At 48.4% G+C, this 27,171-nt stretch overlaps 1 protein-coding gene and 1 non-coding gene across 5 annotated transcripts in view; one reads left to right on the top strand and one right to left on the bottom strand.

Annotated features, from left to right (window-relative positions):
• Positions 1 to 26,147, bottom strand: part of ADAMTS7 (ADAM metallopeptidase with thrombospondin type 1 motif 7) — a 50,601-nt gene extending 24,454 nt beyond the window's left edge. For 3 of the 4 annotated variants that reach the window (XM_032446807.1, XM_015873287.2, XM_015873288.1), the window contains exons 1-15: positions 25,993 to 26,146; positions 25,087 to 25,439; positions 21,621 to 21,792; positions 18,081 to 18,277; positions 16,304 to 16,387; positions 15,385 to 15,509; positions 14,151 to 14,300; positions 12,945 to 13,088; positions 8,862 to 9,006; positions 8,603 to 8,695; positions 8,003 to 8,148; positions 4,958 to 5,127; positions 4,501 to 4,634; positions 2,786 to 2,906; positions 1,845 to 2,089 (exon numbers count right to left, since the gene is read on the bottom strand). In XM_032446807.1, coding sequence (XP_032302698.1) covers positions 1,845 to 2,089; positions 2,786 to 2,906; positions 4,501 to 4,634; positions 4,958 to 5,127; positions 8,003 to 8,148; positions 8,603 to 8,695; positions 8,862 to 9,006; positions 12,945 to 13,088; positions 14,151 to 14,300; positions 15,385 to 15,509; positions 16,304 to 16,387; positions 18,081 to 18,277; positions 21,621 to 21,792; positions 25,087 to 25,439; positions 25,993 to 26,074 — 2,361 coding nt within the window. In that variant the 5' untranslated portion in view covers positions 26,075 to 26,146. Of the gene's footprint in view, positions 1 to 1,844; positions 2,090 to 2,785; positions 2,907 to 4,500; positions 4,635 to 4,957; positions 5,128 to 8,002; positions 8,149 to 8,602; positions 8,696 to 8,861; positions 9,007 to 12,944; positions 13,089 to 14,150; positions 14,301 to 15,384; positions 15,510 to 16,303; positions 16,388 to 18,080; positions 18,278 to 21,620; positions 21,793 to 25,086; positions 25,440 to 25,992 lie in introns of all 4 variants that reach the window. The other variant, XM_032446806.1, reaches the window with a different exon arrangement.
• Positions 26,148 to 26,941: 794 nt separating this feature from the next.
• TRNAK-CUU lies at positions 26,942 to 27,014 on the top strand. Its single transcript has one exon. It is a non-coding gene; the product is annotated as a tRNA-Lys (tRNA).
• The last annotated feature ends 157 nt before the right edge of the window (positions 27,015 to 27,171 follow it).

Here is a 27,171-nt window from a genome sequence, read left to right as displayed (position 1 = left end):
GACCATGTCAGGGATGCAGACTGGTAGGCACCGTGCACACCATGCAGGGTGGCTGGGGGTTGCACCCTCCCCTTAGTGCAACACCCCAACTGCTGTGGTGTGAGCAGGGCAGAAGGCAATAGTGAAGAACCAACAGGCAGCAAACACTCAGTGGCTGGCTGCTAACAAGCACTGGACAGAATGTCATTAATTTCTCCCCACTTGAAACGTGGCTCTCACTGCTCTCCAAATGAACGAGGCTGCTCCTATGGTTATGCAAGTCCTGCCCAACACGCCTCCAGCAGCACTCAGCAATCACGAAAGGCTGTGAGTTTAAATGTGTTTTTTTTAGCCTAAGTGCTCCCATTATTGCCAAAGCTTTGTTGTTCTTGGAGCTTTGGCAGGAGCAAGGGCATCTTTCCAAAACCTCTTCATGAATATTGAAACATTTCTGTCAAAAGGTTTTAATTAGGTTATGAATCCCAGAAAGCGTCCCAGCAATTTGCTGGCACTGAACATGCCAGCGTTCATACTAGCAGAGCAAAGCAACGCTTGGAGGCAAAAACACAAATACAAAACGCAAAGACTTTTGGCCATGCATGGCTGCACAGCGAGCCAGGGACTGTAGGGTCACACCTCCAGGGCCATCCCCGCCTCTGCCCCAGGAAAGCCACCGAGGGGAATTCACACATAGGGGGAAATAAGCCATGAACCTGGCTCTGCAAAGCGCTGAGCCCCATATGCTCCCAGCATCCTCTTCCTTGCCCAGCTCTGCAAGCCTGGCCTGCAGCACACAGTGAGAACCCCTTATTTCCTCCTGCTGCTGCACTAATTAAGGCAGAGCACTCAGGAGATGCCTCTTCCTTCATTTATCAGAAGGTGGTTAAAAGGGAAAAAACAAGGTTAAACCACGATCATGAAGAAAACCTCCGGGGCTGAAGCTTTGTTCATTCTTATGCCCTGTTCAGTGTGATTTCAAAAAAACCATTTTCCTTACACTGTAGACTGTATAACCCTCCCCTTGGCAGCTCTTCAGTGCAAATAAGGCAAAAATTAATAGAATAGGATGTGTTTGCAAAACAAGACCATGTTAAGCTAAGCACCAGAGCTGCTGCTGCTGCTTAGGCAGGTTGTGGGGCAGCACCTGGCCTTTGTAAGAAGTGCTCCCAAGATACAGCACGTGTGAACTGGGAGCAGAAATTCACACATGGAATGAAGAGTAAAGTTTGAAATTTCTTGTTGTTGCAGAAGATTTCAAAGGTTCCTCTTGGATTTTTACCTTTTCCCTGCAGTGCTTTATTGAGGAAGCAGAGCCTGACCGGCAACAACCATGAAGGCATCACTCAGGCTTTGGACCTGTCTGTGCATCCCCTGAGGACCATGGGCCCTCGCCCAGACCCCAGCTGGTGCATGGGGTTCCAATGCTGGCAGGCATGTGACAGCTCCCAGTCCCTGATGCATACACTTCCACCACTCAGACTCATGGGCTGCTCCAGCCCTGACAGAAACACCGCGGGCGCTCCTCTTGCTCTTGATAAGATATGGAAAAGGCTCCGGAAACCAGCTAATTCCTTTTATTCTCTCTCTCCTCTGTAAATATTTTGAGGAATGCTGCAAGCTGGATGAGGCTCAGCTGGAAGCAGCAGACCCACCCCAAGTTCAGAACCGCGCTTCCTGGGCCAGCAGCACACATTTGGCTGCAGAAGATGGAGGGAGAAACATGCTCAGGGAGGAGACACCCGACCTCATCCTGTGGATGGCCATGAAGTCACCCCAGCAGCACCAGGGAAAGCTGCAGAGCTCCTGGCTCTACCCCCTCATCTTTCCCAGCTGTGAATCCCAACTGCCCAGAACCCAGAACATACCTGAATCCACACAGGTTCCACAGTGGGCCCTGGAGAGGTCAGATTCTCCCAGTTTCCCGTCCTCTCATAGGTGAAGGTGGTTCCTGCCACCCTGTAATCTCCATTCCATTGGATGGTCCAGCCACCGTTCAGGAAATACTTCTCCGGATCTTCACTCCTCAGCGCCAGAAAATTTCCAGCTTCTGCAACTTCTTCAATCCGGATCTCTCGGGCTCCAACAGGGATAATCCCAATATCAACATAACCTGGGAATGCAACCAAGCATTTGTTCCAGGGGAGTCAAGGACATGATCTGCTCCCCAGGGTGCGGAGATAGTGCCACACACATTTGTTTTGAGGCCATTAGACACAAAGAGCAGTAAGGGAATATTTTGCTTCCAAGAGGCAAGAAATGAAAAGACAACTCCTCATCTCCTTTGTTACTTCTTAGACCTTATAAAAATCAACAAGTCTGGATTAGTGAAAGACTGCAAACGAGCAGCAAGTGAGCCAGGCAATTAGTGCCTCTCTAGCTGGGCAGAAACGAAGCCCTGTGTCCCCTTGTTTCCACACAGCACTTTCCAGCCTGGAGCAGCAATGGCACTTGCAGAGCCATCCCCCTTCTCTGAGTGCTGCCACCCATGAAGTCCCTGCAGCCATAGGGTCTTGTCTGCAAACCACCCCGTCACCCCGCTCTGCTGATCAAGGGAAAAATGAGCCCTGCAGACCAGGGTGGGTTGTTTTAAGGAAGCCATTTAAAACAACAACCCATTTTTCTCCTCCCCAGCGGCTGGAAGCTGAGGGTTGGCTCTAAGCCTGCTCTGCTCACCCCACCACTTCGCAACAAAATGTTTGGTCCCTGGGGAGGCTGCAACTACTGAAAGCCAGGAGCATACTGCTCATGTGCTCATCCTTCTCCCTTAGGTGTGTCTCGCTCTAAGGAGAATGCCACATGTGCTTACCCAACCCCTCGCTGTCCTCAAATGTCTTCTTGACAGTGTGGCAGGTGGAGCCGTCCCCGTGGCAGACACCGCACCGATCTTCCACTGCATTGGAGTCAATCTCGTAGTCGCAGCCCACGTTCTGCAACACAGCCCCATCAGCTCTGGCCCCATGCCTGCACCCATTTACACCCACCCAGGGTTTCACTGTGACATGAGTGGTCAAAAGTGAAAAACAACCACAGTAATGAGGGCCATTGTCAGTGGACAGATGACGGTCCTGAATGGCAAGAAATAAGGACCACAGATGAGAGAGTGGAGTGACTGATGGTGATGGTGATGCATCCCAGTCAGCTGTTAAAACGGGTTTCTTGCCTGCAGCCCTGCCATCCTGTTTGTACCACTATGAAATGTCAGATCCACAACTTGCTATCAGCTTTCCCTGCCTTGTTCTGCAGCCTGTGTCTAGCCAGGCAAGCCTCTTGGTCCTTGGCCCTGCCAGTCCTGTTGCAAACACTTCCCCAAAACCTTTCCTAAATTCTGCTGGAGCTTTCTACACTTCAGACCCAGGCAGCTGCCATATCACTTGATCAAACTGAGATTCCATCTGACACTGCACAATAAAAGCTGCAGCCAACTCCCCAGAGGCCCCACTGGGTCCTGTGCCAATGAGGAGTACTTAGCCGTAGCTCCGTGAGGACTTACCAGGGAGCCACTTGCATATATATGCTAGAAAAGGAGCCCCATTTTTGCTACTGCAATGTTTTCTAGAGAGCCAGGCCTAACACTGGTGATGGAGCCAGCAGCAGGCTTGCAGTCAGCAAGTATTTCATGTGTGCTTTGAGTGAATATGCTGTCATCCATGGAGAACCGCTGGATCTCACTCTTTTCTATGTGCCAAGTAAAAACCACGACCTCTGAGCTCCCTGAGCCTGTGCATGTGTCTGCTGCAGCCCTTGAAGTAACTTACAGCCTAATAAGGGAGGAAATAGGACCTTCTCAGAGCCTCCTGCTGTGCAGAGCAGTTGCCATTGGCCTCTACCTGGTACTGCCAGCAGCACAGCCAGGAAGAGGAAGAAGCTTCCACAAATGGCTCTTATGTAAGAGGATACAAGGAAACTTGCTTACTGATTATTTTGGCTGCTTCTCTTAGTGCTGTTCAGAGCATGAAGGCCCTCAGCAGCCCCCGGAGCTCCATGGAAGAAGCAGGGAGATGAGCATTCTGCTCCCTGGTCCTTCTGGTTCCTTGCAGGGAAGATGCTCTCCCTGGCCCACAGCTCATTTACACAGAGCTTCCAAGAAACAACAACAGCCCAGGAGGAAGAACAAACCCCAATAATGGGAGAGGGTGCCACGGCTGGGGGAGACACCTGCATTGCAGCAGGCTGTGGGTGAGAGCAGCATCTGCCAGAACTGCAGGGCTGGGATGGGTGTTCTCCCCACCTTCCCTTTCTCTCTCCACAGCCTTATTTGCAAATGAAACTTTTCTTTCTGTATTTCCTTAGTTTGGTTCTCTACTTCCTTGAAAATACCCAGGACGCTTAAATACCTCTGCATCATCTAGCTTGTGAATATTGAGAGCTCTCCCTCATTTCCATACTGAAAAACAGTAGCAAAATGGATCAGGTAATATTTGCTTGAGGACATCAGGCAGAGCCCTGATAACTGCCCCTGCCTCAGCCTGCAGCTCCTGGCGCACAGGGCTGTTCCCAGCCCACCCTCAGCAGGGGATGTACCTTGCAGATGCCATTGATGCACATGTCCCGGCTGGAGTTCATTTCATAGCACGGGGTCCCATCGATGACGGCATCTCTCAGCTTCTCTGCAAAGTATTCGTCCTCTGGCCGGCAGTGCAGCTCGCAGGGGTTAACTGGGAAGCCGAAGAGACAGAAACTGAACCCGAGAAGCTGGGGTGTGCATGCCTCCATTCGCCTGCTTTCTGCAGCAGTGTTGCCCTGGGCTCACATGGACACAGGTCACCTTCTCTCCTTGTAACCATCTCCGACAACATAAATTAATCCTGCAAACCCAGCCATAATTTAAAATATGGCATAAATACACCACAGGTGTGTCAGAAAGGGAAGGCAAAACTTTTACAGGCAGCTCCAGCAAGATCGAGCCATTGCAAGAATCTGTCTCAGGCTCTCTGCAAGGGCTGCAGGAGAAGCCTGGCAGCAGACTGTGCACACTCACTGTTGTTGGGCACTGGTGTCCACTTGTAGAGCTTCCCTTTGTAGAGCATGGGGTTGAACTGGCTGCACTGGACCTGGCGGAAGGACGGCTTGTTGGGAGGACAGGGCTTGATGTTGCAGATTCGGAATCGTTTCCGTTCTCCCAGGCAGTACCTGCCCCCATACTTTGGCCTGTTCGCAGGAGGGAGAAGAGGAAATAAACACACAGAGCAAAGGAGAGGAAACTCCCTTATAATAATAAACCCTAACCTACACAGCAAGCTTCTGAAATGCACAGAGAGCATCACCCACGTCCTTGCTCCTCAGATTCCTCCTGGACAGAGGACACATGTTCTGCACAAAGGCCTTGGACGCTGCAGCAAAGATATGGCTGCAATGCACAACAAAGATACGGCGACAGCAGCTCCCCAGACGGTGTAGGATGACAGAATTCCAAGTACAGATGACTTTGGTCCAGCTGCTGTCTTATGTTTTTCCATTTCACTTCCCCTGACAAGGAGGGGTGCCTAACCCAGTTTGCTTCTGACCAGATTTGCTTTCTTGCTTTCAGCCATTAGCACAACATTGTAATGGTCAGGCTAAGGCATGCAAGAAGGGGGCTTGGATCTGTTGCTACCAGGGCACTTATTTGTCTCAGGAAGGATTAACCCAAGTGAAAAAGAGACATACGAAGCAGTCATTTTTGTAAATCTCTTGTGGAGGTGCTGGAGGTCCACAGCTACCTTTTAGCGTCTTGTCACTCCTGACAGTCCTTCCTTAATGCTGCAAATATGGCCAACTCTATAGGCCTGGTTTATGGAGCTGCAAAAACTGGTGTGACCAATAATGTTTGTGTCCAAAGCCATTCTCCTGCTGGGCACTCCTACACAATGGGCAATGCAACAACTCCCACTCTGCTTGCCCACAGTGTGAAGGCAACCGCTGCTATGGGAGATGAAACAGGCTGGAGCCTTCCCCAGGGGCTTAAAACATCACTTTCAACTCTAAAATTACATGACTTGGAAGGTATTGCTTAGCTACCCCTCCAAAAACATCTCTCTCCAAAAACATCACTGGGAAGTATCTCTTACACAAAAGAACCAGCTTTTCACTATCAGACTTTGTTTTTCTCTTGAATGAGATGCAGATGTCTTAAGGTAGCACTTGAGAGGCTTTTGGTGGGGGATGCTCTGATGGTGCTTTCCAAACACATCTCCAAACCACCTTCCAGACGTCTTCTCCCTTTGTCCACCCAGCTAACCTCAGCCTCATCTCAGTCTCAACTGCAACTCAGACTGATTGTGACTTTGTCAGCGATCCGAGCAGGAATGCCAGGACTGAACGGCCAACAAGGCAGAGCTCCTGCTCAAATGGCAAGTGGCCACAATTCCAGCACTTCTGACAACCTCCCCTGGCCCACTCAGTCTTGCTTTCTGTGCTGGATGACCTCAGAACTGTTTCTACAGTGTAATGCAACCCGGCAAGAGCCATGGGACTGGTGGAGGGGTCTAACATGAACTCTTGATCAGAACAAGGAAATCTTACAAGGAATCTCTTGAGAGGAAACACATTTCTTCAGGCTTTAGATTTTTCATGCCGGTGATTCCTAAATGACAGAAGCAGCCAGAAACATCGTATACACAAGGTGATAAATTCTTACTTACTTTGGAAAGTAGTTTTAAAAATATATCATTCTTTCCAACATTTTTAAAGTGAGAAGGACTTAAAAAGCAACAACAGGCTTTTCTTGGATGCCAACAGGCTCTCAAGATACTGCCACTGGTTCTTAACACTTGCCATTTCACCAGGTTGCTTTGGTTGCTTGCAATTTCTGCGTCCCACATCCCCATGACCTTACTAAAATTACTTTTCCCCCTGATTAGTTAAGAGTGGCACAACTTCCTGAAAGGAGTATAATTAATTACTACTTTACAGTTGTGTTTACACACCTTTCCCTTAGGAGATGCCTGAGGGAGGAAGGACTACCCAGTGCGTGCATTTGTTCCCTTCATCCAAAAGGCAAAGCTGAAGATTTACCTACTGTGGCCAAAGCAAACAACTGCCCAGGGAAATTCTGCTGCTTTTACAATGTTTGCTCTCCTCCATGCCTGCAGCTGTGTTTGGAACACTCCATAAACTACAATTGCACTTCTGTCACAAAACTCATGTCAAACACAAACCTAGCTCTTGACCTAGGACTGGGATTACACAGCTATTCTTTACACAGTTCAATAGTATGTGTTAAAAACAATGCACCCAAAGAAGTTAGGCAGAAAGAACATCTGGGCTCATTAGAGAGATTCCCTCTTAGTTTTCAAATCTTCTTAAGCCATTGAAAAATGACTGCCACTGGAAAATTGCTCACAAAGCCCCTTTCTCTCCCTGTTACAAGGCACTGTGACACTTGGACGAGTTGGGGGCCTTTGTGTGAATCCAATACAATAGCCATCGGGTAAGGAGGGAGGCATCTGGAGGACAGATGGGTCAGCATAGCGGTCAGTGCATGGCTAATGCTGCTCCTTGGTTGGTCCTTGGGCTGGGGAGCAGCAAGTGTCCCCACTACTGCAGCTCATTCAGCCTGCTTAGAAATCACTCACAGGGAGAAAACAGTTGATAAGCAGCAGTGAGAGTTTTCAAAATGAGAGTGAGTCAGAACCACAGAAAGTCTATTTTTCTTTTCGGTCATTAAAAGACACCGGATATGTTTAACAGCTACAAGCACAGAGTCTTTACTCTTTGTTGAATTCATGTTCCAGTGCTCTCTGCTTGCTTGGTAAAGGAGCAGTTGTGCATGAAAGCAGACAGAGCCAGCTCTGCCCCTCCAGCGCCTGCCATCACCCAGATGGCTGGATAACCCCATGAAAGGAATCGCCTGTTGTGTTTCAAAGGCATGTTGTTCAGAAAGATAACTGCATAATGGCACCAGCCCTCTGCTGTCCAGTGCTGACATGGGTAGGCCCAGACCAGCCAGGTGATGGTCCCTGCTTTCAGAGGCCATCAGAAAGCCCTGGGCTCCGCTCCTACACAAATGAGCTTAACTAACCCAGGAGAGCACACATGCACTTACGTGGGGTTGCTGCATTGCCTCTCAGCACTCTGCACACCCGCACCGCAGCTCCGTGAGCAGGCAGCCCATGAGCTCCAGGGCCCCCAGCTGCCATCAATGGCATCAGGACGGTAACCCACAGGCACACAGTCACCATTGAAGCACCACTGCAAAGGGACAGGCCAGAAGAAGAGAAAAGTTTACTTAGAGAGCTCTACCCTGGGGGAGCACTAAAAGTCCAGCACTCATATTGTCCTGTGCAAACCCATGCTACACTCACTCCAGGGTGCCTGGATGTCAGCTGAGCTCTGATGGAGCCAAGTTCACCTCTGTGCAATGAGAAATTCAGGGATACTGGGCTGTCTGAAGACTTGTATTAGGGAACAGACCTCTGGACGTGACCCTGCAAGCATTCTGCTTCCATTTAAACTGCAGATTTCGTGGTTCTAGGGACATCTTGATTTCCCTGAATTCAATCTCTCACCACCAGTATTTGGCTGGAGTAAGGGCATGATCCATGAGTTTGCAAAATACCAAGTTTTGCACTTTTCAAGCAAAAATCATCTCTTATACGCAGGACAAAGAACCTCCACACATGCAAATGAGGCTGCCCCCTCTTACCTTGTTCTCTCCGCACGCTGTCCCATCAACAGCAGCATCCAGCTTGGAATGGCATGTGGTCCCCACTGTGCACCACAGCGTGTTGCAGACACTCTGCAGAAAAAAGCATTTACACAGGACGTGGTTACTTCAAGGGCCAACCCATTGGTAGAGATTTTACTCACTGGGAGAGGATCACCCCATGCAAAGCCCCCACCCCCAAAAAACCCTCCGAGCTGTATGAGTCCATGCTGTGTTGGGAGGGGGGACTCTGGCTTACATCCATGTCATCACAGAAGGTGGAGTAGGCACCATACTGCAGACGGCACTGGTGGCTCACATCATAGAGGACGCCCGGGGGCACCAGGGGGAAGTCCAGCACCTCCCGAGCAGGAGGGTCATCCAAGCACAGCCCCCAGCCCCGGCTGAAAGAGAGGTGACAGGGCAGTGTCACTGCATGGCCAGTGCAGGTAGGTCCCATGCACCGCTCCAGCAGCTGCTAGCAGAGGAACCAAGCACCTCATCAGTGTCTCATCCTGAAATCCTGACATTCATTCTAGAGCTGACATGACCGTGGCTCTTCAAAAATCCCTGCACCCAATCCGCCATGTGGATCTCACCATGCACTTATTGAATTTCTGAGCTGGGCAATCTGGTGTCTGCAACTGCAGCCCACCTACCCCTGATGCACCCTCTGACACTCCAGCACGTCCTGGCACTCCATGACAAGAAGCCAGATATGTTGCTTTGCCTGGGACCAATCCCCTGGATTATGGCTTTGCAACCAAGTCATCGGCAAAGTCTCAGTCCAGTCCTCAGTTTCACTACTCAAGGTGAGGGTTTCACTGAACAAACATTGAACTGCTGAGAAACATGTTGTCCTTGTGTTCATACACCAAGCCAACCCCAAAACGTCCCTGTGGACACTCCAGCTCTGGTGTCAATGCCCTGCTAATAAAAACAGAATAGACTGTCAGCAGCAAAACTCACTCGCTCCCATATCTGCTGCTACAAACAGTGCTCAGACTGTGCTGGACAGCATGTTTTTAGAAAGAGATATTAAAACTGAGCATGAAGCCCTGCCAAGACAGCCCGTGGCCCACTGCCAGGCTGCTGGGAAGCCAAGATGGATGATCCTGGCTGACTTGCTCTGCTGTGAGTGGTTTTGCTATGATACTTCCCAAACACACAAGAAATTGTCACTAGTTTAGCTTACAGTGTTGATTTAAACTAATGTGTTTCCAGCAAAGCAAAGTCTCCAGCGTGGGTTTCTGAGCAGATTAGGTTACTGAAGCTTGTTGTGATTGGGAACAGGTCTAAATTAACGTGAAACAGGATTCTTTTCTAACCCAGGCTGGCAACACAGCTCGGCTCAGGAGCAGCAGTGAATGGGGCTGTGAGTCACAGCGAGCACTCCTCTCACATCCTGCATTGGAGAGGTCCACTCCAGGCACCTGCCAGCCCCTTGCTTGGCTAGAAACAGCCTAGTGGGAACACAGCTCCTTAATATACCACATATAGTTTTTATAAGCAATTTCCCCACTGGAAAAAAAAAATCAGTAAACACATTGCTTTCAGCAGGCCGTGAGCTGGAAAGTCTCGCTTTCCAAGTCCACCAGCAGTGAGAGCATCCTGCCTCCCCTCCAGCTCACTGGAGAGAAGAACTGCTGTGGGTGATTCAGGCCTGAGCTGGGCTGAATTAGGTGTGAATTATACAGCTGGGTGCAGTATCATGTCTGGCCTCCAGCTACATATATATTAGGCCTACTGCAAAGTCACTGCATTGCAACTCCAGCGGTTTTAATTTGCACATTGACAGGAGACACTTAAGAAGCAATATGTTCTCTAAAATTAGAAATGATTACATCTTTACTGGGAAAGTCAAAGCTTAAGCACTGGACTCCTGCTCCAGCTGCACGAAAGAAACTGCTACTCCTTTGGATTAATCCACAATCATCTATTCTGGCAACAGCATATGGGGCCTGACACCATCCCAGAAATGCCCCGAGCCCTGCTCGCCCTCTGTTCTGCTGAAGGCACTTCTTGTCTCGCCTCAGTTTGCAGGAGATTTCTGCAGTCCCTTTATGGGGACAGCTTAAATTTCTAGAGTTCTGTTCAAAATCTATTTCTTCATTAAGCGTTTTACATCTGTCCTACTGGTATCTTCAACTGGCCTCCAGATTTTGCAAAAAAAAAACCACAACAACCTTTACTGAGCCAACAAGAATTGGCATGAATTTAATCTGGCTTTGAAGGGATACACAGTGACCCACAGAGCAGTAAAAATTCACAGGGGTCTGGCTCTGCATTTGCCTATTTCAGTCTGTTCATTAAAGAGCTGCATGATGGAATAGATGGTATGATGATTAAATCCCCATATGCAAGTAGGCTGGGAGGATCTGCAAATACACTTGCAAGCAGGATTAAAATTCCAAAAGCTCTTGCAGAACTGGAAGAAGGATCCAAATAGCCAGGACTGAATTCAATAAAAACAAAGGCAAGGATTTAAACTTGGGAGCAATCAGCTGCACAAACAGAGGAGCTGGAATGACTAGAGAAGAGCAGTGCTGTAGGAAGACCTGGGTGTCAGTGGCTGAGCAGGGGCAGCAGTGGGTGCTGCAGGGGCAGGCGAGCCAGGTTTCTGGTGGTGGGGGTCAGATAGAAAGAGCCCATGAGAAGACGATGGGAGAAGACCTTCAGCTCTGCAGAAACAGGCTGAAAAATGAATTGTCTGGTCTAGAGAAGGAAAGACTGAAGGGAAACATATCAGCAGCTGTAGGATGAAGGCAGGCTACTCCACACCTCTGCACATTCATGTTCCCCACAGAGTGTTATGAGATACCAGATCCCTTTTTAAACATTTCTCCCACCAGCCAGATTTAAAAGAGCTCAAATCAAGGTGAGTGACGCAGAGAAAAGAGGTCCTACAGCTTCTTCCCACCCAAAGCTGCTGCCTTGAAGATCACGGAGCTCTGTGCATGACCACAGCAGAAATCATCTGATTCTTAAACGCTCAGCAGCATTCACTCTCCTTTGTAAAACAATAACCATAACCTGAGAGTGTGATGTTGTTTTTTTCTAACATGAGGTCTGTTCCAAGCACATCTAGCAATCCCAGGTCAGCTGGGTCCCGTTTTTTGGCTCGTTCCTTCCCATTCTCCTGCCAACACCGTATTAAAATGCACTCATGTCTGCACTCGCAGCAGGCCTCTCCTTCGCCTCTGGGATGTCACAGATGCTGAGAGGTGCCTGCTGAACTCTGCTCCACTCCTGAAGGAGGAGCTGCCCCTTCTGGGAGTGGAGGGAAGTGATGAAAACACCACTGGACAGGCAGCCAGATGGTCTGCTTCATCCCTGCTGCAGCTTAATGGCAGCCCAAGGTTACTGCCAGCAGGAAATGCTACATCTCAAAACAAAGGTTAAAAACAAAAGGCCAAGAACTCTGTGGATGCAAGAAAGACTCATTCCACTGAAAGCCACAAATCAACAATAATTCACCCTAGCTGGAGCCAAGCCCACGTTTTAGGCCACTGGCTGGGATTTAGAAATAGGAGAGCTCAGCACCACCCAGTATTCCTAACAGGCAGCTTCCAGCCCTTCACAAACACACTGGTTGCAGCCAAAGCTTTTCTATTGCTGCTTCTCAAAGATGCTCTCACTGTTTCCTAATCTTCTTGTGGCAAGAAGAAAAACATCCCTCTGGTGCTAGAGACTGGCTGACAAATGTAAGTCTTGGGCCATGCTCCTAAGAATTTAATAACAGACTGGAAAATCAGCCACAGGGCACTAAAAATAAACAAATGCATGTAAGAATTTGACTTGGTCTCATCTCCTCGCATGGTACCTCCCATGTCTAGGCAAGCACCACACGTTTGCCCCAAGCGTAACCTTGCTGCTGGGATGAGTGGAAAGCAAGATCGTGCTCTCTCGGGTGCAGTGAGAGGTACAAATGTCAAGTGCTACGGAAAATTGCTCCTTCTGCTCAGCAGCTTGGACATAGTAATGTGCTTCTAGCTGCACACCTACCTGTTAGGCTGCTGGCTCACACTGGGGCAGAGCACAACCAGCTCCAGCATTCTGCTGCTGGGGCAACCATGCCTTGGAAATCCCACCAGCCAAGTCAATTAAGAAAACTGCTCTGCCTTTGTTTATTCAAAGAACAACCACTGTGCCACTGCACTCATCCTTCCCAGCAAGGACCAAGCCAACTGAACAAGTCAGAAATACCATCAAGTGCCCTGGGAGTGACTTCTGAGGCCAGAAAATATCTTGCAGACCCCAAAGCTCAACCCAGCCGCTCATGGCAGCCAGCTCAGCCCTGAGCACCAATGCAAACAAACAAGGAGAAGAAGCAAGGACTTACTCGAGGAATCGTGTGATGTATTCCCGGCTGCAGCGGGACCAGGTGAGTGGGGACGTGTCATACAGGAGCTGTGGAGACATGATGAAAGGTCTTTTCCCAACTGGCTCACAGTCATTGCTGCTTCCATCATGCTGAATCCCAAAACTGTGTAAGAGCACAGTCCCACAAAGGAGAGGTGAGCCATATGCCTGCCACAACCACGCGGCTTCTCTGCTTTCTGACACACTATACCAGACACTACAAACATTTGCAACTTTATGGAGACATAATGAACAGGGAGCACTTTGCTATCTGGGACATTCCAGTGGGACTGCAGATGCTGTCACAAGCTTTGTCCCAGATGTTATGGGAAAGGAGAGTCAGGCATCCTCTCAGTTGGCACCTTGCAAGGGCTCAGGCAGGATTCTTTTGCTTCACAACTAAACATGCCCTTGTTATGCTACCATGGCCAACAGTGGCAAACAAGAGGCCACTCAGTAAGCTGAAGAAATACAGCTGTGCTCAGGGCTCTGTCCAATCCCTGTGTTCTGCAACGCTACAAGCAAGGGGAACAGCCCCAGGAGCTTGTCTGCTTGCACCGGACTAAATAAATGACTATTTGTCACTATTTTGAAGTGCCAAAGCCAATGGACCACACTTCATACAGAGAGCATGTGAGGCCAGGATTTAACCAGAAAGATCTATGAATTCAAAACATAGTATAACGTGTAATTATTACATGAAATGTTTCCTAATGTACATACTTTATGCAGGAGTTTCACTGTAGCTCTCCTACTGACAACTCAGCCAATAATAAAGTAATGGGAATATTGAACAAAACAGCCTGCTGGTTACAGGCTGTTACTGTACGAAAATACAGACTATGATGTTCAAATGATTTTCTCAAGTTTAGTTGAAATCAGGATGAGAAAAATCCTGTCACTGATACTATACATGGACTCTATTTTAAAACCTCTCAGTGAACAATCCTCTTCTTGAGGACTTATAGTATCAGCAACACACTGGTGTACATAAATGTGTAATTTGCGAAGGGCTCCTTGAATCTAGAGCAACCAGAAGTCTCACTCTGAAACAAATTTCTCAGAGTACATTCCCTGAGATTCAGGGAACTGCTCAGCATCATCCTTCCAACTTTTATGTGTCCCTTGTCAAGTCCTGACTAAGCTGTTCAGAGGTCAGAAAGGAGAAGAAGGAAACTGGGGGTACCTGTGTCCAAGCTCGTGGGCCACAGTGAAGGCCAGGGGCAGCCCTGTGTCCTCATTGATGTTGCAGCTCCTGTGGGGCTGGCACATTCCTGCCACATGGGACAGACCCAGGGTCTCACAGGGTCTATTCATTGCTGCGCAGATGTCCTTCCTTGGGTGATCGAAAACAACACACACACACAGAGCAAAAAGAAGGTTGAAGACAGTAAGATCCAAAGGATGATGTGAAACTGAGTGTGGGCACAGCATGATGTCCAGGAGGCCAGCCCAGGACAGCTGCCTCAAGCAAGCCCCTCCTGTGGTCCCAGTCTAACGGGAAGCCTTTAAACCCAGCAAACACTGGCCAAACAGAAGCAAGAATGGAGACATCCAAATGTCTTTCCACACAGAAAGATTTATGACTCTTCCTTTCCCCTTTACTCTCTCAATATCCTCAGCTTATTAGAAAGCCTGAATAATGGGAACTGCAAGCCAGACTGGCTACGTTTATTTTATTGTATAAATAAAGTTGATGCTGGGAAGAATTAAGCAATTACTACATTTCTTGGGGAAGTACATCCCAGTGGTGCTGCGGTCCAGGGCAGGGGAGCTCCAGCCACCCAGGAAGAACAACTCCATTAAAGTACATGGCCTTAAGTGCCTTCTTTCTACTACAAAGCAAATTTTCTAAGGAAGATAAAACTGTTGTGGGTTGTGAATCACTGTGCAAATAACCACGATACTGCCAACATCCAAGCTGCTGCAGCATGAAACCATCAAACCACTTTCTGACTGCAAGGTATATAAACTTGGCCAGAGACAAGAATTCCACCCAGCTACATGGGAGGTGAGGGCCTGCTCTGAGGCTCCTTTGCAAATCCTGGAATTCATCTACAAGAGAAAATGGAGAGCTAATCCCTGTGTACAGCTGCTGCAAGGACACACCCATTCTAGGGTTTCCCAATAGGGCCACAGTGAAAATCTGGTTTGGAAATCCCAACGGCTGGTAAACTGAAAGCAGTTTCCAGGTTTAAAACTGAGGTCTGACATCAGTTCCAGCCACTAGAGCCAGGCCACTTTCAGATTTCAAGTTATATATGGAGGCTTCCAGGCAGGGCTGAGGTACAGGGAGTGAGATTTAAACAAGCTTCCACTAAAATATGCAACTAGCTCCCTGCGTCCCACCTGCCTGCAGCCACTGGAGGAGCTTCTAGGTGGTACAGTAACACCTTCAGCATAAAATCAGGACACAATACCTTGTGAGCAGGACTGCAACATCATGATGCAAGGGATGGGAATCTCCTTTCACGTTGATGCTCTTCTGCCATTTGCAAAAGCTTTTCAAGGTGTTGTCTGCATGGTGGGAGATTTTCAGATCCTCCTGCCAACACAATTGAAAGTCAGTTGTTGTTCTGTTACTGGATCTGCTTTTTAGGATGCGGAAGGATCTGGTCTCTGACCCATCAGAGTAAGATCAGGAGTAACTGCCACTTAGATGGAATTGCTCTGCATTTTGTAAGCTGTAGGCTGGATGGGAATACAATTGTTTCTTCCCACCAATGATTCAACTGAACCATTAAGTCATCTGATACCAGGGGTTTAGAAATGCTGCAGGAAAATACTCCATCCTGGCTGATGTGCTTTAGAGAAGGATGCAGCTGCGCAGCCAGACTGAACAGCAACTGCTGCAGCTGGGAAACACAAACAACCAACAACTCACAGCCTCCGCCAGTGCTACTGGCAGGAAATGCTCCTGTGGGACGCAGTGAGCTTCAGCTACTCAGCCACCGTTGGACCATACTTCCCCAGCACGGACTTGGAGCTACGCCTGCACCATGTTTGAAGGGATGCTGCTACAGGCAAATAGTACCAGTGGCACTGGGTACCATCCCATAGATTACAGGATGAGAGGGAAGATGCTATCACAGTGGCTAAATTACAAATCATTATAAGAATCACGATCCACAGCTCCTCTGACATACAGTCCTACTGACTTTACCAGACCTGCAGCCCATGCAAAAGCCCAGGAAGTAAAGCATGGGAATCTGTATTAATCTTACACAATTCATCCATGAAAACTGTGTATGAGAGTTTACAGGCTTTCAAGGCCAACTCTCTGTGTATCCCACTTTGGCTGCCAGGATGGAAGTGTGAGTCATTTTGTTTTCTTTTTACCTCTTCATTCTCCAGCAGGATGAGTCGCACTATAGCGATGTTGATGGGGTTCCCGATGCTGGCATGGTGGAACAGCCCTGCCACCTGCAAAGTACAAAGGACTAAATAAAGCCCAAAAGAAACATCTTGCCCTGTGACAGTTCTCCTGGTAAGTACATTTGCAAGGCAACGTGAGCTTAAAGGGAACCTACTGAAGGTTGTTGACAACATCTCAACATCTTGGGGAATTCCCAAAAATAAAAGACAAGACCAGATGCAGACCCAGATAAAAGCATTCATAACACAATGGAAACTGATATAATCTATGTAGCATGCTGAAACTCAACCAGAAATGCCTGGGGGACCACCTCCACTTTCACTCCCTAACAAATGTGTTAAACACCTCAAAGCCAGTGTTCTCTCAGTGTCTTCACCCACACCAGGAAATCCAGAGATGTTACCCTGAGGTCCTCTACCCAATCCCACTCTCTCTTCCAGCCATCAACCACACCTCTTCTGAAATGCAAACAGATGCTACCACAACAGTTAAAGAGCAAACAGATTATACCAACTCACACTGACCTACCTGCTTGTTTTATGGCTTTAGCAAAACCTGCCTGGATTTTCAAGACCATCAGTTTCTCTTCACGCATGACCCTGGACGTGGCCTTGCTCAATGTGGCCTGGAATGAGCAGGGGCTGGGCAAGGTCACCTCCAGGGGTCCCTTCTCACCTTAAACCAGTCTGATGGTTTAAGTCTGTGACTCCAGGCAAAATTAAGAGTGGTAGTCTGGATGTGTAAGGTTAGCTCATTAACACATCATACCACATATTTACAAGTCAATGCCTCCAGAAAAGTCTGAGTTTAAGCAGCAGAATGAAAACCTGAGGAATTTCAATGCAATTATTACAGTCAGCTTTCAAAACCTGCCTCTAAGTTTTACCACTAAATACTCCCATGGTTTAGTGCCAGCAAAGCAGCTCAACTACAGGCTGGATCTATGTTTCACTCCTTCCCTCGGCTGCCCTCAGTGGCACCTTCCCAGGAAAGCCATTCACACTTCTGTCAACCAGGCTAGAGCACTCAGCCATCACTGGCAGGCTGGCACTGGCTCTGCAGCATTTGGGACTGAGATGAAAAACACGATGGCAGTTGCCCTGCAGCGCTCTCTTCATGGGTGTCTCTTATTGGCACTGCCAACACTAAGTTCAAGGAAGCCTGAGCCAGAACTCTCACATCCCTGCAGGGCTTTTCCTGTGAGGAGGCTTCCTTATCAAGCAGGGGGATGTGGGTGGCCCCAGCACAGGTTTCAGAGTGGTTTCAACTTCAGCTGCACCTCCCTGCCCAAGCAGCCTGCTTGCCTGACTGCAGAGAGCAGCAGTGGTGATGCTGTGGCCATGGGCAGCACCTGCCCCTCTGTCCTGAAGCAGTAGGTGAGGGAGGAGTCCTGCACTTGCAGTATCTACCTGGCAGACCATGTTAAACACCCTCAGTGAGAAAGGGAAGGGAACAGCCCTTGACCCCCACGGGGAAGGTGAAACTGCTGCAGGCTGAGAGCTGCTCCCATCTGCACCAAGACTTTGGCCTAAGACTCGCTCACAGCAAACCATCCTCCTGAAGCAGATGGAGGACTGAACAATGCAGCAAAGTAAATGTGAGGGTGGGAACAGCCTGTTTGGTGAGAGATTTGCTGAGGTCTCACCATGAATGAGTTCTGGCAAGCCCAGTGGCCCTTATGTCTCATAGCTGCATCTCTAGGGACCTGGCAGCTCTGCAGCTGAGAAAATCAGGACTCACCATGTTCATCACAGTCAGCACGTACTTCTCGATGTTCTCACTCCCATGGTATTCTATCATCTTGGTGTCTGCCACCACTAGCGTTTCCACCCACTTCTCCTTGCTGATGGAACGCTGCTTTATCCTTCTCTTCTTATATTGTTTCTGTTCCCATCTTTCCCTCCGCTTCTCAGACTTCTCCAGGCTTTCCTGAGATTCTGAGAAATTAAAGGGAGAAGAAAGACTCACTTCTGGTAAAAAGTCTGCAGCATTGGTAAAATAAATTAAACCGTCTGTTGGTGTTGATCAGGAGGACTCTCACTCAGACCCATCACTTGTGTATTTGCTGTGCTATACTCCAAAAATGCGGTGAGAGATGAAAACTGTGATTTCACAACACTGCACATCAGCATTAGAGAAAGAAAACAAATCCTCTGAAATAAATTCTCCAACTGAAACAGGGTCTGAAATATTTCATGAGGAACATGCAGTCTCCCAGAGCAGAGCGCTCGCGTTATGTATCAACACATTAATTTATAGGCAAACATGGAGAGAGGCTTGACCATGCACTGTAGAGAAACAACACCAGCAGCTCAGCTCTTCCCAGTATCATCAAACATCTCTGTTTTGCTGGGAAAGACAGTTACCCAACACAATAAACTCCATGCCCTGGAAACTGGATGTCCTGGGCCAAATCCCAAAGATCACTGCTGTCCTGGATGAGACTGAAACACTCACAGGGCTACACAGAAATTTCCTTTGCCACATGAAGACTGAACTCTGGGCTTCTGTGCTGCTCGTCCTCAGAGAAACAAGGACATTCATTGGGCTGAAAAGACACACGATGCCAAAGGACGGCTTGGACGCTCCTAATGAACACCAGAAACTGGGAATTCTCATGTCAAGACTTTTCCTGTGACGCTGCTCCAAGATCAAGGTCAGGGTCAGCCCCAAGTTGGGTAAAAGCTTTACAAACCACATGATACGCAGTGGGAAATGCTTTTATGACTAGTTTCTATGGGCTCTGCCTTGCTTTATTAACAGTGAGCTTCTACATTTTATGGACTATACTGTGCTTTAGCTGTACTTTATGCCCCAGCCTTAAAAAATCCAAAGTATCTGAATGATTTGATGAATTGCTAATACCGCTGTGACAGTTTAATCACAATGGCTTCCTTGAAGTTTGTTTTCATTGTGTCCTTTGCTGCTGAGCTTCCATGTGGGATGCATGCACGGTGCAGACAGCTCCCTGGCTACCGAGCAGGGTTTGTATGGCATTTCCCCTCATGATCCCCCTCACATGCTTGCCCAGCTGTACATACAGGCTCACAATATGCAGCACAGGGTATTGACAGGAGCTGAATACCAGGCTGATCTAACACCCATCTGGCTGTGTGTGATGATTTGCAAAGAAAACCAGCAATACATCAGTAGATGATGAAAGACTCGAAGTAATACATGTCCTGTAGACTTTCAGTTTCCTTTCCAGGGCATATAACATCATGTCCACATTGCTGGTTTGTATTCAAATAGAGACTGAGCTATATTACACGCTAGCCACACCATACCTAGTGAAATTCATTTACAATCAAAAGGCTTCAAAGTCTAGAAGAAACCATTATTACGATTATCAGTTTATTCATTTAGATTAAAGGAAGAATGACTAAAAGATAAAATGATTATAGAATAAAAGGGTGTGGGAAACTCTAGGGAATTAGTAAGACAAGATGCACTGACTAGAAGATGCAACTTCAAATATTCAGAGTAGCAAAGTAAAGCATCCAGTCTTTCCAACCTCCCTGTCTTGTGTCTGTCTGTCACCACTACACACAGATCTGCTGCTTCACAGCTCAGCACTGAGGGCTGCACAGACCCTAAGTTAGAGCTGCTGGCTTGGCGTGGGAGGCCAGCACTCCCAGCTCCAGGTGCTGCTGAGCTGTGGGGATGCTGCCCCAGCTCCTGAGGCGAGTGAGTCATCTCATGTTTAAGACCTTTGCTGTTTCTCTTGTCTCCAGGATTTCTTCCTAAGGCAAACACCTCCCTATTACATGATTTTACTGCAGGCAGACATTCAATTTTCAACTAGGCAGGGTTAAAATAGCTCCAAAATAACAAGGGCAACACAGACCTCAGTGTAGCTGTACCAGCCCTCAGGGATGTGGGTTCACGCTCCAGCAGCCAGGCTGCCCAAAGCATCGATTGTTCTTCACTGAAAACAGCGTCAACCAGTTTATGATTAGCCCTGGGATTTTATCATGGGAAAGGCTTTGAACTTCCTTCTCTGAGCCTCATGCACTCTCCCTCCCAGAGCCAGAACTGCAGCTCATGATCCTCTGCTTGTGCAATGCAGCCTTTGAGTTCTGCTCCAGCAAAAAAACCCTGCAAGAAGCACAGACTGCTGTACCTCCCAGCTCTGCTCTCAGCTGTCAGCACTGTCCATCTGAGCCACCACTGCCTTTTCCAGGACAGTCATTTTCTGGGAGCCAGCCCTATCCCTGGAGCTCAGGAGGAAAGCAAAGGGATCACTCTCCAACAGAGACTCCATACAAGCACCTTGAGGGAGGGGGCAGCTCATCACAAAAACCTGCTGGTTTTCTACCTCTCCAAAAAGCAGGAAGGAGAGCTGCCTTTGCAGAAATGGACAGTTAGTTCCTTGACACGAGTACAAGCACAGTGCTATGGGTACAGAAAGCATTTAATGTGCACTCAAATAATTCTGCTGGGCAGAAGGGTCATGGTGACAACCTGGATTCACTGGCGTAAATGGGAATTCTGGTATTTAGCTCATGGAAACTAAGTTTTACTCTGAAAAACCAAACTTCTGGCAAGTTACAAACTGATGTCTGCAAGGAATCAAAAACAAATATTCAGTCTCCACATCACAGGATGCTTGCAGCAGGCCCAGGAGGAAAAGATGAGAGTGAGAGGCCTGAGGTTCAGCATGCATGTGAGAAACATAAGCAAATACAGGAAAATTGGCAGGAGAAAAAAAAAACTGCTGTAATTCCTGTGAACATCAGAACATTTCTGCCTGCTGCTAAGCAAGCAAAATTTCCTGACTTGCAATTTGAACCAGTGGTCAGCCTTCCCATAATGAAAACGCTTGTGGAAACCACTGTGTGCCCACGCTTTCAGAAACTCAGCCATCCTGCAATAAGGAGCCCGAGGCCATTCGGCAGACAGCCACCAAGTGGGCCCGGCACTGCCCACCGCCCACAGAAACCACCACAAACCCACGGGTCAGTTGTGTCTCAATGTTCTGAGCATTTCCTTTCCAGCCACATAAGTGGCAAAAGGGACCAGCACAACTACTCCCAAAACTCATATTAGAGCATTCATGTCCTTCAGGGTAAAAGCTGAGTGCTGAGATGTGACTGCAGGAGCTGAACCCTCCCAGATTTTAAGACAAGCATGTCTGCCGAGGCACCTTAGAAAACTAAGGATTGGCACTGATTCCTTTATCTTTTCACTGTGTACTTCAAATTACAGAACCCAAATTGTGAATTCTAGGATATAGCTGCTGTCAGTTCATCGTGAAATGTATGAGAAAGGGGACAATACCTTGCACACCGCAGGCTGCCCGTGCTGCTGGCTGCTTCTTGTCTTGCTCTCCCGGGTGCTCAGGAGCATGGCGTTTATATATCCTGTGGGGCTGCGCTGCTGCATCCTCGGGAAAGCTGGTGGCTACTGGTTCAATGAAATAGTCCTCGTTCATGAGCCGAAACACACCTTTCTAGCAGGGAGAGACAGAGATGTAATCATGAAGCCATCTGCACCTAGTATGAATGTGAGCAGGGAGAGATTTGCAAAATGTTCCAGGTAGAAACATGTCTTCTCTAAAGAGACTGTTTTTTGAGCTCTAAATTCTCAGACAAAGGGAACTGAGCATGGGTTGATGAGAAGCAAAGCAAAAAGTTATAGAGATTCCAGTCACAAGGTGCAGAGGGTGCTGAACTGAAAAGGGATCTGACACTAAGGAATGAGTTCAGGGACAGCAGGGATGCTGAGATAGAGAAATGCCTTCTTCAGAGAACCAGAACACACCAAGAATGTGTGTACACTTGACCTTGGACTGTGCTTCCTCCTCCATGTTCACACCACCTCTCCCTGACCTTCATGGAGAAGCTCTGGAGAGCTTTAAATTTCAGTGCAAACTATGGTTTTGGTCACAGTTCAGCACGAGTGTTTTGAGTACAAGTGGAGATGTTTTCACAAGGATATCCTCACAAGGTGAAGTCAGTCACCTTTGCACTAAGTCCCATCATTGTGAACCCACAGACCTCCCGTGGTTAAGCACCAGAAAACCTTGAGAGAAAAGGAGGAGGAACTTATGGGAGCACTTGATCACAGCAGGAACTCAAATCGAGGCAAGTCAGTCTAAGAAGAATTCCACTTCATGCAACAAGGAGGATATGTCACTGGCATCTCTCCTTCAGCAGGAAATGAGACCCTAAAACTTTCTTTGTTCAATTATGAACCCTATGGACCTGGCCCAGCTGCAACACATTGTTATGGACTCACCTGGGATCCCAAAGCCCCAGACTGCATCTCGGGAACAGTTATCTGGAAGCACTTGCATTTGCTGAATGGGAAGCTTTTTGGGCAGCTTCACCCCAGGAACCAGGAGCTCCTGGGCTGGGTTCAGCTGGAGCAGAGAGCACTGTCCCACGTAAGCCTGCCTGGGATGCCCTGCAATGGCTGCATTCTGCCCCAAGGAGGTTTTGTGGGAATGCCGAGGGGTCTGCTGTCTGCAGGAAGGTCTGTTTAAAACACACCTGCTAATCTCACTGCACCCCACATGTCATGGCCCACCACTGCACACAGCACTGACATCCCTGCTCCTGCCTCCCTGACTCTCATGCACAACAGGCTATAACAAGAGGAGCAGGCAGCCCTGGAGAAGATGAATCTGAGCCGACAATGTTATACACAAGAGAGCACAATCCAGCCCTTAGAACCGTGTTTCATTTCAGAATCCTTGACAGGAGGAGTTTAAAGTCTTGTAACAGCCTTCTAAGAAAAGTGAAGCCTTACACAAAAACTGATCTCAAAGGCAGGCAAGGTTGTTAAAAAAGGAATAGTTATCCCATGCTATACATCTAATAAGTGCTGGACAAGGAGGAACATGGGAGAACTTGGCTTTTTGAGGTGGTAATGGGACTTATTTCAACACCTGAGGCTGCCACAAGCAGGAATTTTGTGACAGCCCATCTGTGCTGTATAGCTCAGAAGTGAAGAGTGTTTCCAACAGAGCAATGCTGGGCTTGAAATGCAAGGTATTGCCACCGTGTACAAATGCAATATGCTTCTGCAGCCCACGGAAATAAATCATCCCACACCAGCAATGAGTTCCTTCTTTACACCCTGTAACAGCTATCACAATTACAAGGTGCGTGTGAGTAATTCACTGTAACAAAGCTCAGTGACACACTTTACTTTCTTTGATAATTACGTGAGACACACAGCACACTGTCAGTGCAGCTTCCTGTGGTTCAGTACCTAACAAAAAGCCTTGGTTATTTTATGACTGAGCAGGGAAGCTCTAAAGCAACTTAAGCCTGAAGTTTTGTCACCACTCAGTCCATTGGCTGCAGGCAGCATTGTGCATGACACACACCTACAGCATTTATATGATAGTGTTCATTTCCAACCCATTTTACAGGCTTTAATTTATGTGATTCTCCAAACCATCATAAAAAGGTGTTTCCAAATGACACGTTATGCAGAAAATGAATTACTTAATGAGTAGTATTTTTCTTTCCCATCCATAGTTCATTCACAAAGAGATGTTTAATCCTTTTAACCAATTCCTTTAGCATTCATTATCCTGAAGACAGGAGTTCTTACAGCCCCAGCTTTTCAGATGGAAAAAAACCCACTCAAAGCCATGGAAGAAGTTAATGCAAAAACAGCATTAGAGCTCTGAGTGTGGGACCCAGCTCTGGGCTAAGCTACCTGCCCTTCTCAAGCCCTTCAGCAGGCTTTCTTCAGACCTCAAACCTCACAGACAGAACCCCAGCTGCTGAACTGACAGCAAATGAAACGATCTGACCCACCGACTCAGTGAGCTATGAAGTGCAAGCTGCTCAACACCATCAGATGCTGTTAAATTTAGTAGGAAAAGAGTGACTTTGACACCTCCCAGGATGTGCACAGCATTTTTCATGACCTTCTCCATGCTGTGCTGCCAGAGCCAACTCTTCTGGGCTCCTGGACACACTAAGTATCTCTCCCATGCCTGCTCCATCTGTATCAGCTCCTTTTTGCTGTTTCCTACTTGCAGCAGCAGCCCTGTGCCCCATGTGCACGCCAGCTCTGTGCAGTGGTCACCACATGAAGCAGAACCCCTCACATGACAGCGCTGCTGCCATCCCCTTAACCCTACTTGAGGAGTGTCCTCACATCATGTGAGTTATGAAGTTACACTGCAACGATTCTGCAAATCTCCAAGGTTTTAAACCCTGTGGGGACCCAGTACCTGTGCCAGCCAGACACAAGCTAATGCAGACATGCAAATTTATGCTAAAGACATGAATTTGCCTTCCTAAGTTCTTACACCACAGTCTTAGTAGAGAAAATGACTTTGGCTTTCAGCAAAAATGTACCTTCTTAAAGGCCATTATTGCCTCTGAAAATCTTGGCCATGGAATAAGACAGCATGAACCACACTATCATGAAATGGTATTTCATTACCATGAGATATTTCATCATCTCCAGGCTTCGATCAACTACACTTTCAGATGAGTTTCTCATAATCCTATATTTATGTACTAGAAGATGGAGGCCATATGGGAATTGCTCTTTGGGAATTCGGACACAAACACAAGTAAACACAGTCCCAAGAGTTCTCAAACTACTGGAATCCATGGGAAATTTACAGTCAGGTCACCCGAAGCAGCATCAAACCTACACACTGAGATCCTGACTCTGCTGCTGTCAGGAGGAATTTTGCCAGCACCTTCCAAAGAAAAAAGGATTTCATACAGCTTCTGCTGTTTCCCTGTTGGTTAAGAACCTTGGTACTTACCAGCCCATCACATGTACTCAGAGCAGCCAGGCCTCCCTTCAGCGTCCGGCTCTGAACCTCCCCAATCATATGGCAGGAGTTATATGTGTGAGACTGGATCTTGGCATCAGCAATTCCCCCATATCGCCTCTCAGTGACAAACCCGGGGGTGAGGAGGTTGGTGTTAAGGCTCAGGTTGAATTTCAGGGGTTGTCCTTTGTAATGCAGTTCATAGAAAGCGAGAAACTTGTTCTTGGAGGAAAGAGACCTTCTGTGAAGGGCTCGGTGGGACAAGTCGTAGGACAGGAAGGATCCCCTCTCATCAACCTTGACTGGATGAACGATGTCACTGCCAGAGGACCACAGAGCAGGCTCTGCAAAGAAAGGGTTTCCGTGGTTAGCTTTAGGATTAAGCATCTTTCCTCCTACCACTTGAGCTGGATGCTGAACTCCCAAGGCAGCTCAGCAGGGTCAGTTACCCAGATCTGGTAGGTAGATCAGTTCCCAGTACCTGCACAGTATGTGCATCACCTGGGCTGCTTCACCTCGCCTCTGCCAGTGCATCCTCACCTTCTGCCATGGGCTGCTGCCAATAGCTGATCCCACAGACCAAGCACCACCACAGCACAACTGGCTGCCAGTTCCACTTTCCATACACACATTCCCACTGTTTAATTACAGTTATTGGAGCAATGTGAATAAAAATAATCAATCAATCAATCTGAAACGTCTGGACACCGTGCAGGAGATTCCTGGCGGCAAAGCACCTCCCTCAGAGGGTCCCAATGCTCCAACAGCCCAGCTGCGGTCCGAGGGTATCAACAGATCCTGCCTGGAGCTGGGAAACCCGGGGAGCCCCGGCTCCAGCTTCAGCTGCCACGGGCGGCTCCGCACCCTCGTTCATCCCCACCCGCACCCCGCGCTCACCTGGCTGCTCGGTGCCGCCGCTCCGCTGCCCGCCCGCGGCCAGAGCGGCGGCGAGGAGCAGGAGCCGTCCCGGGGCCGGCATGGGTGCGGGCAGGGCCGGGCCGGGCACTGAGCGTCTCCCGGCCCGCGGGGCCGCCCCGCCGCCGCTGTTCTCCCGGCCCGGCCCCGCCGCTGTCCCGCAACTGCCGGAGCAGCTCGGGAGTGACCCCGCGCGGCCGCCGTGAGCGGGACACGGCGTTCAACACTTCGCAGAGTGGAAAGCAATAGGGTTCTATGGTGAGAACGGCCAAACAACGTACATTTGCTCTAAATCATCTCCTCCCACCGGGAAAACGCGTGGTTTTGGCTCCTCTGTGAAAGAGCTGCCTCTTGTTTCACAGCAAACCGACACAAACGTCAACCAAAGGCACTTTGTTACTGCTCCATTGCAGCTGTCTTGTTTCCCATTAGAAACACAAGGGCTGAGTCCCTTTGTACATCTCTGTCATTTTGGGGTTGTTTTTTTGTTCTCTTCACGATAAAACACAGCACTTGGATCCTTTTGTTTAAGTAACTCCTTGGCAGAGCACAAAGACGGCAGGGAATCATAGTCCCTTCCTCACTAACTCCGGACTGCTGCTAACTGAGCTCATTATAGCACTTCCCTTCCCTGTACCCATCAGAACTCAGCAGTCAGCTCTATTGAAGCCAGAAGGCTGAAATGTTAAAAGAACAGCAAAGACACGGGTTTGGTTTCAGATAAGCAGGATTGGAAAGATCACTTGTGAGTCAGGTTTAATGGCTTTATAATGACATTATTCCAGTGACATTTTTCAAACGAAGCAATTCCTGCTCAGAACTCTGCATTTCTATGCCTAAATCCAACAGCAGAACACTACAGATGTTACATATAGGATATAGTTTACGTAGGCGCAGCTGAGAAGGGCACATGGACAACAAGTTCGGCAGCGCCCGGCTAGCTCAGTCGGTAGAGCATGAGACTCTTAATCTCAGGGTCGTGGGTTCGAGCCCCACGTTGGGCGTAAAGTTTTTCCTTCTCTCTATATTTTTATCACGTGCTCCTCAACGGCGCTCGGATCCGCACCGCAACGGACGGAACCGAACGTACAGAACCGGATGGACGGAACCGGCCCCATCTCGGGCCTGTCCCGTTGCGCCGCCCCGCCCCCCGCACTACCG

Source organism: Coturnix japonica, chromosome 10 (assembly GCF_001577835.2).
Source record: "Coturnix japonica isolate 7356 chromosome 10, Coturnix japonica 2.1, whole genome shotgun sequence".
Lineage (NCBI taxonomy): Eukaryota > Metazoa > Chordata > Aves > Galliformes > Phasianidae > Coturnix > Coturnix japonica.
Note: the sequence above shows the minus strand (reverse complement) of the source record. Positions and strands in the feature narration are given on the sequence as shown.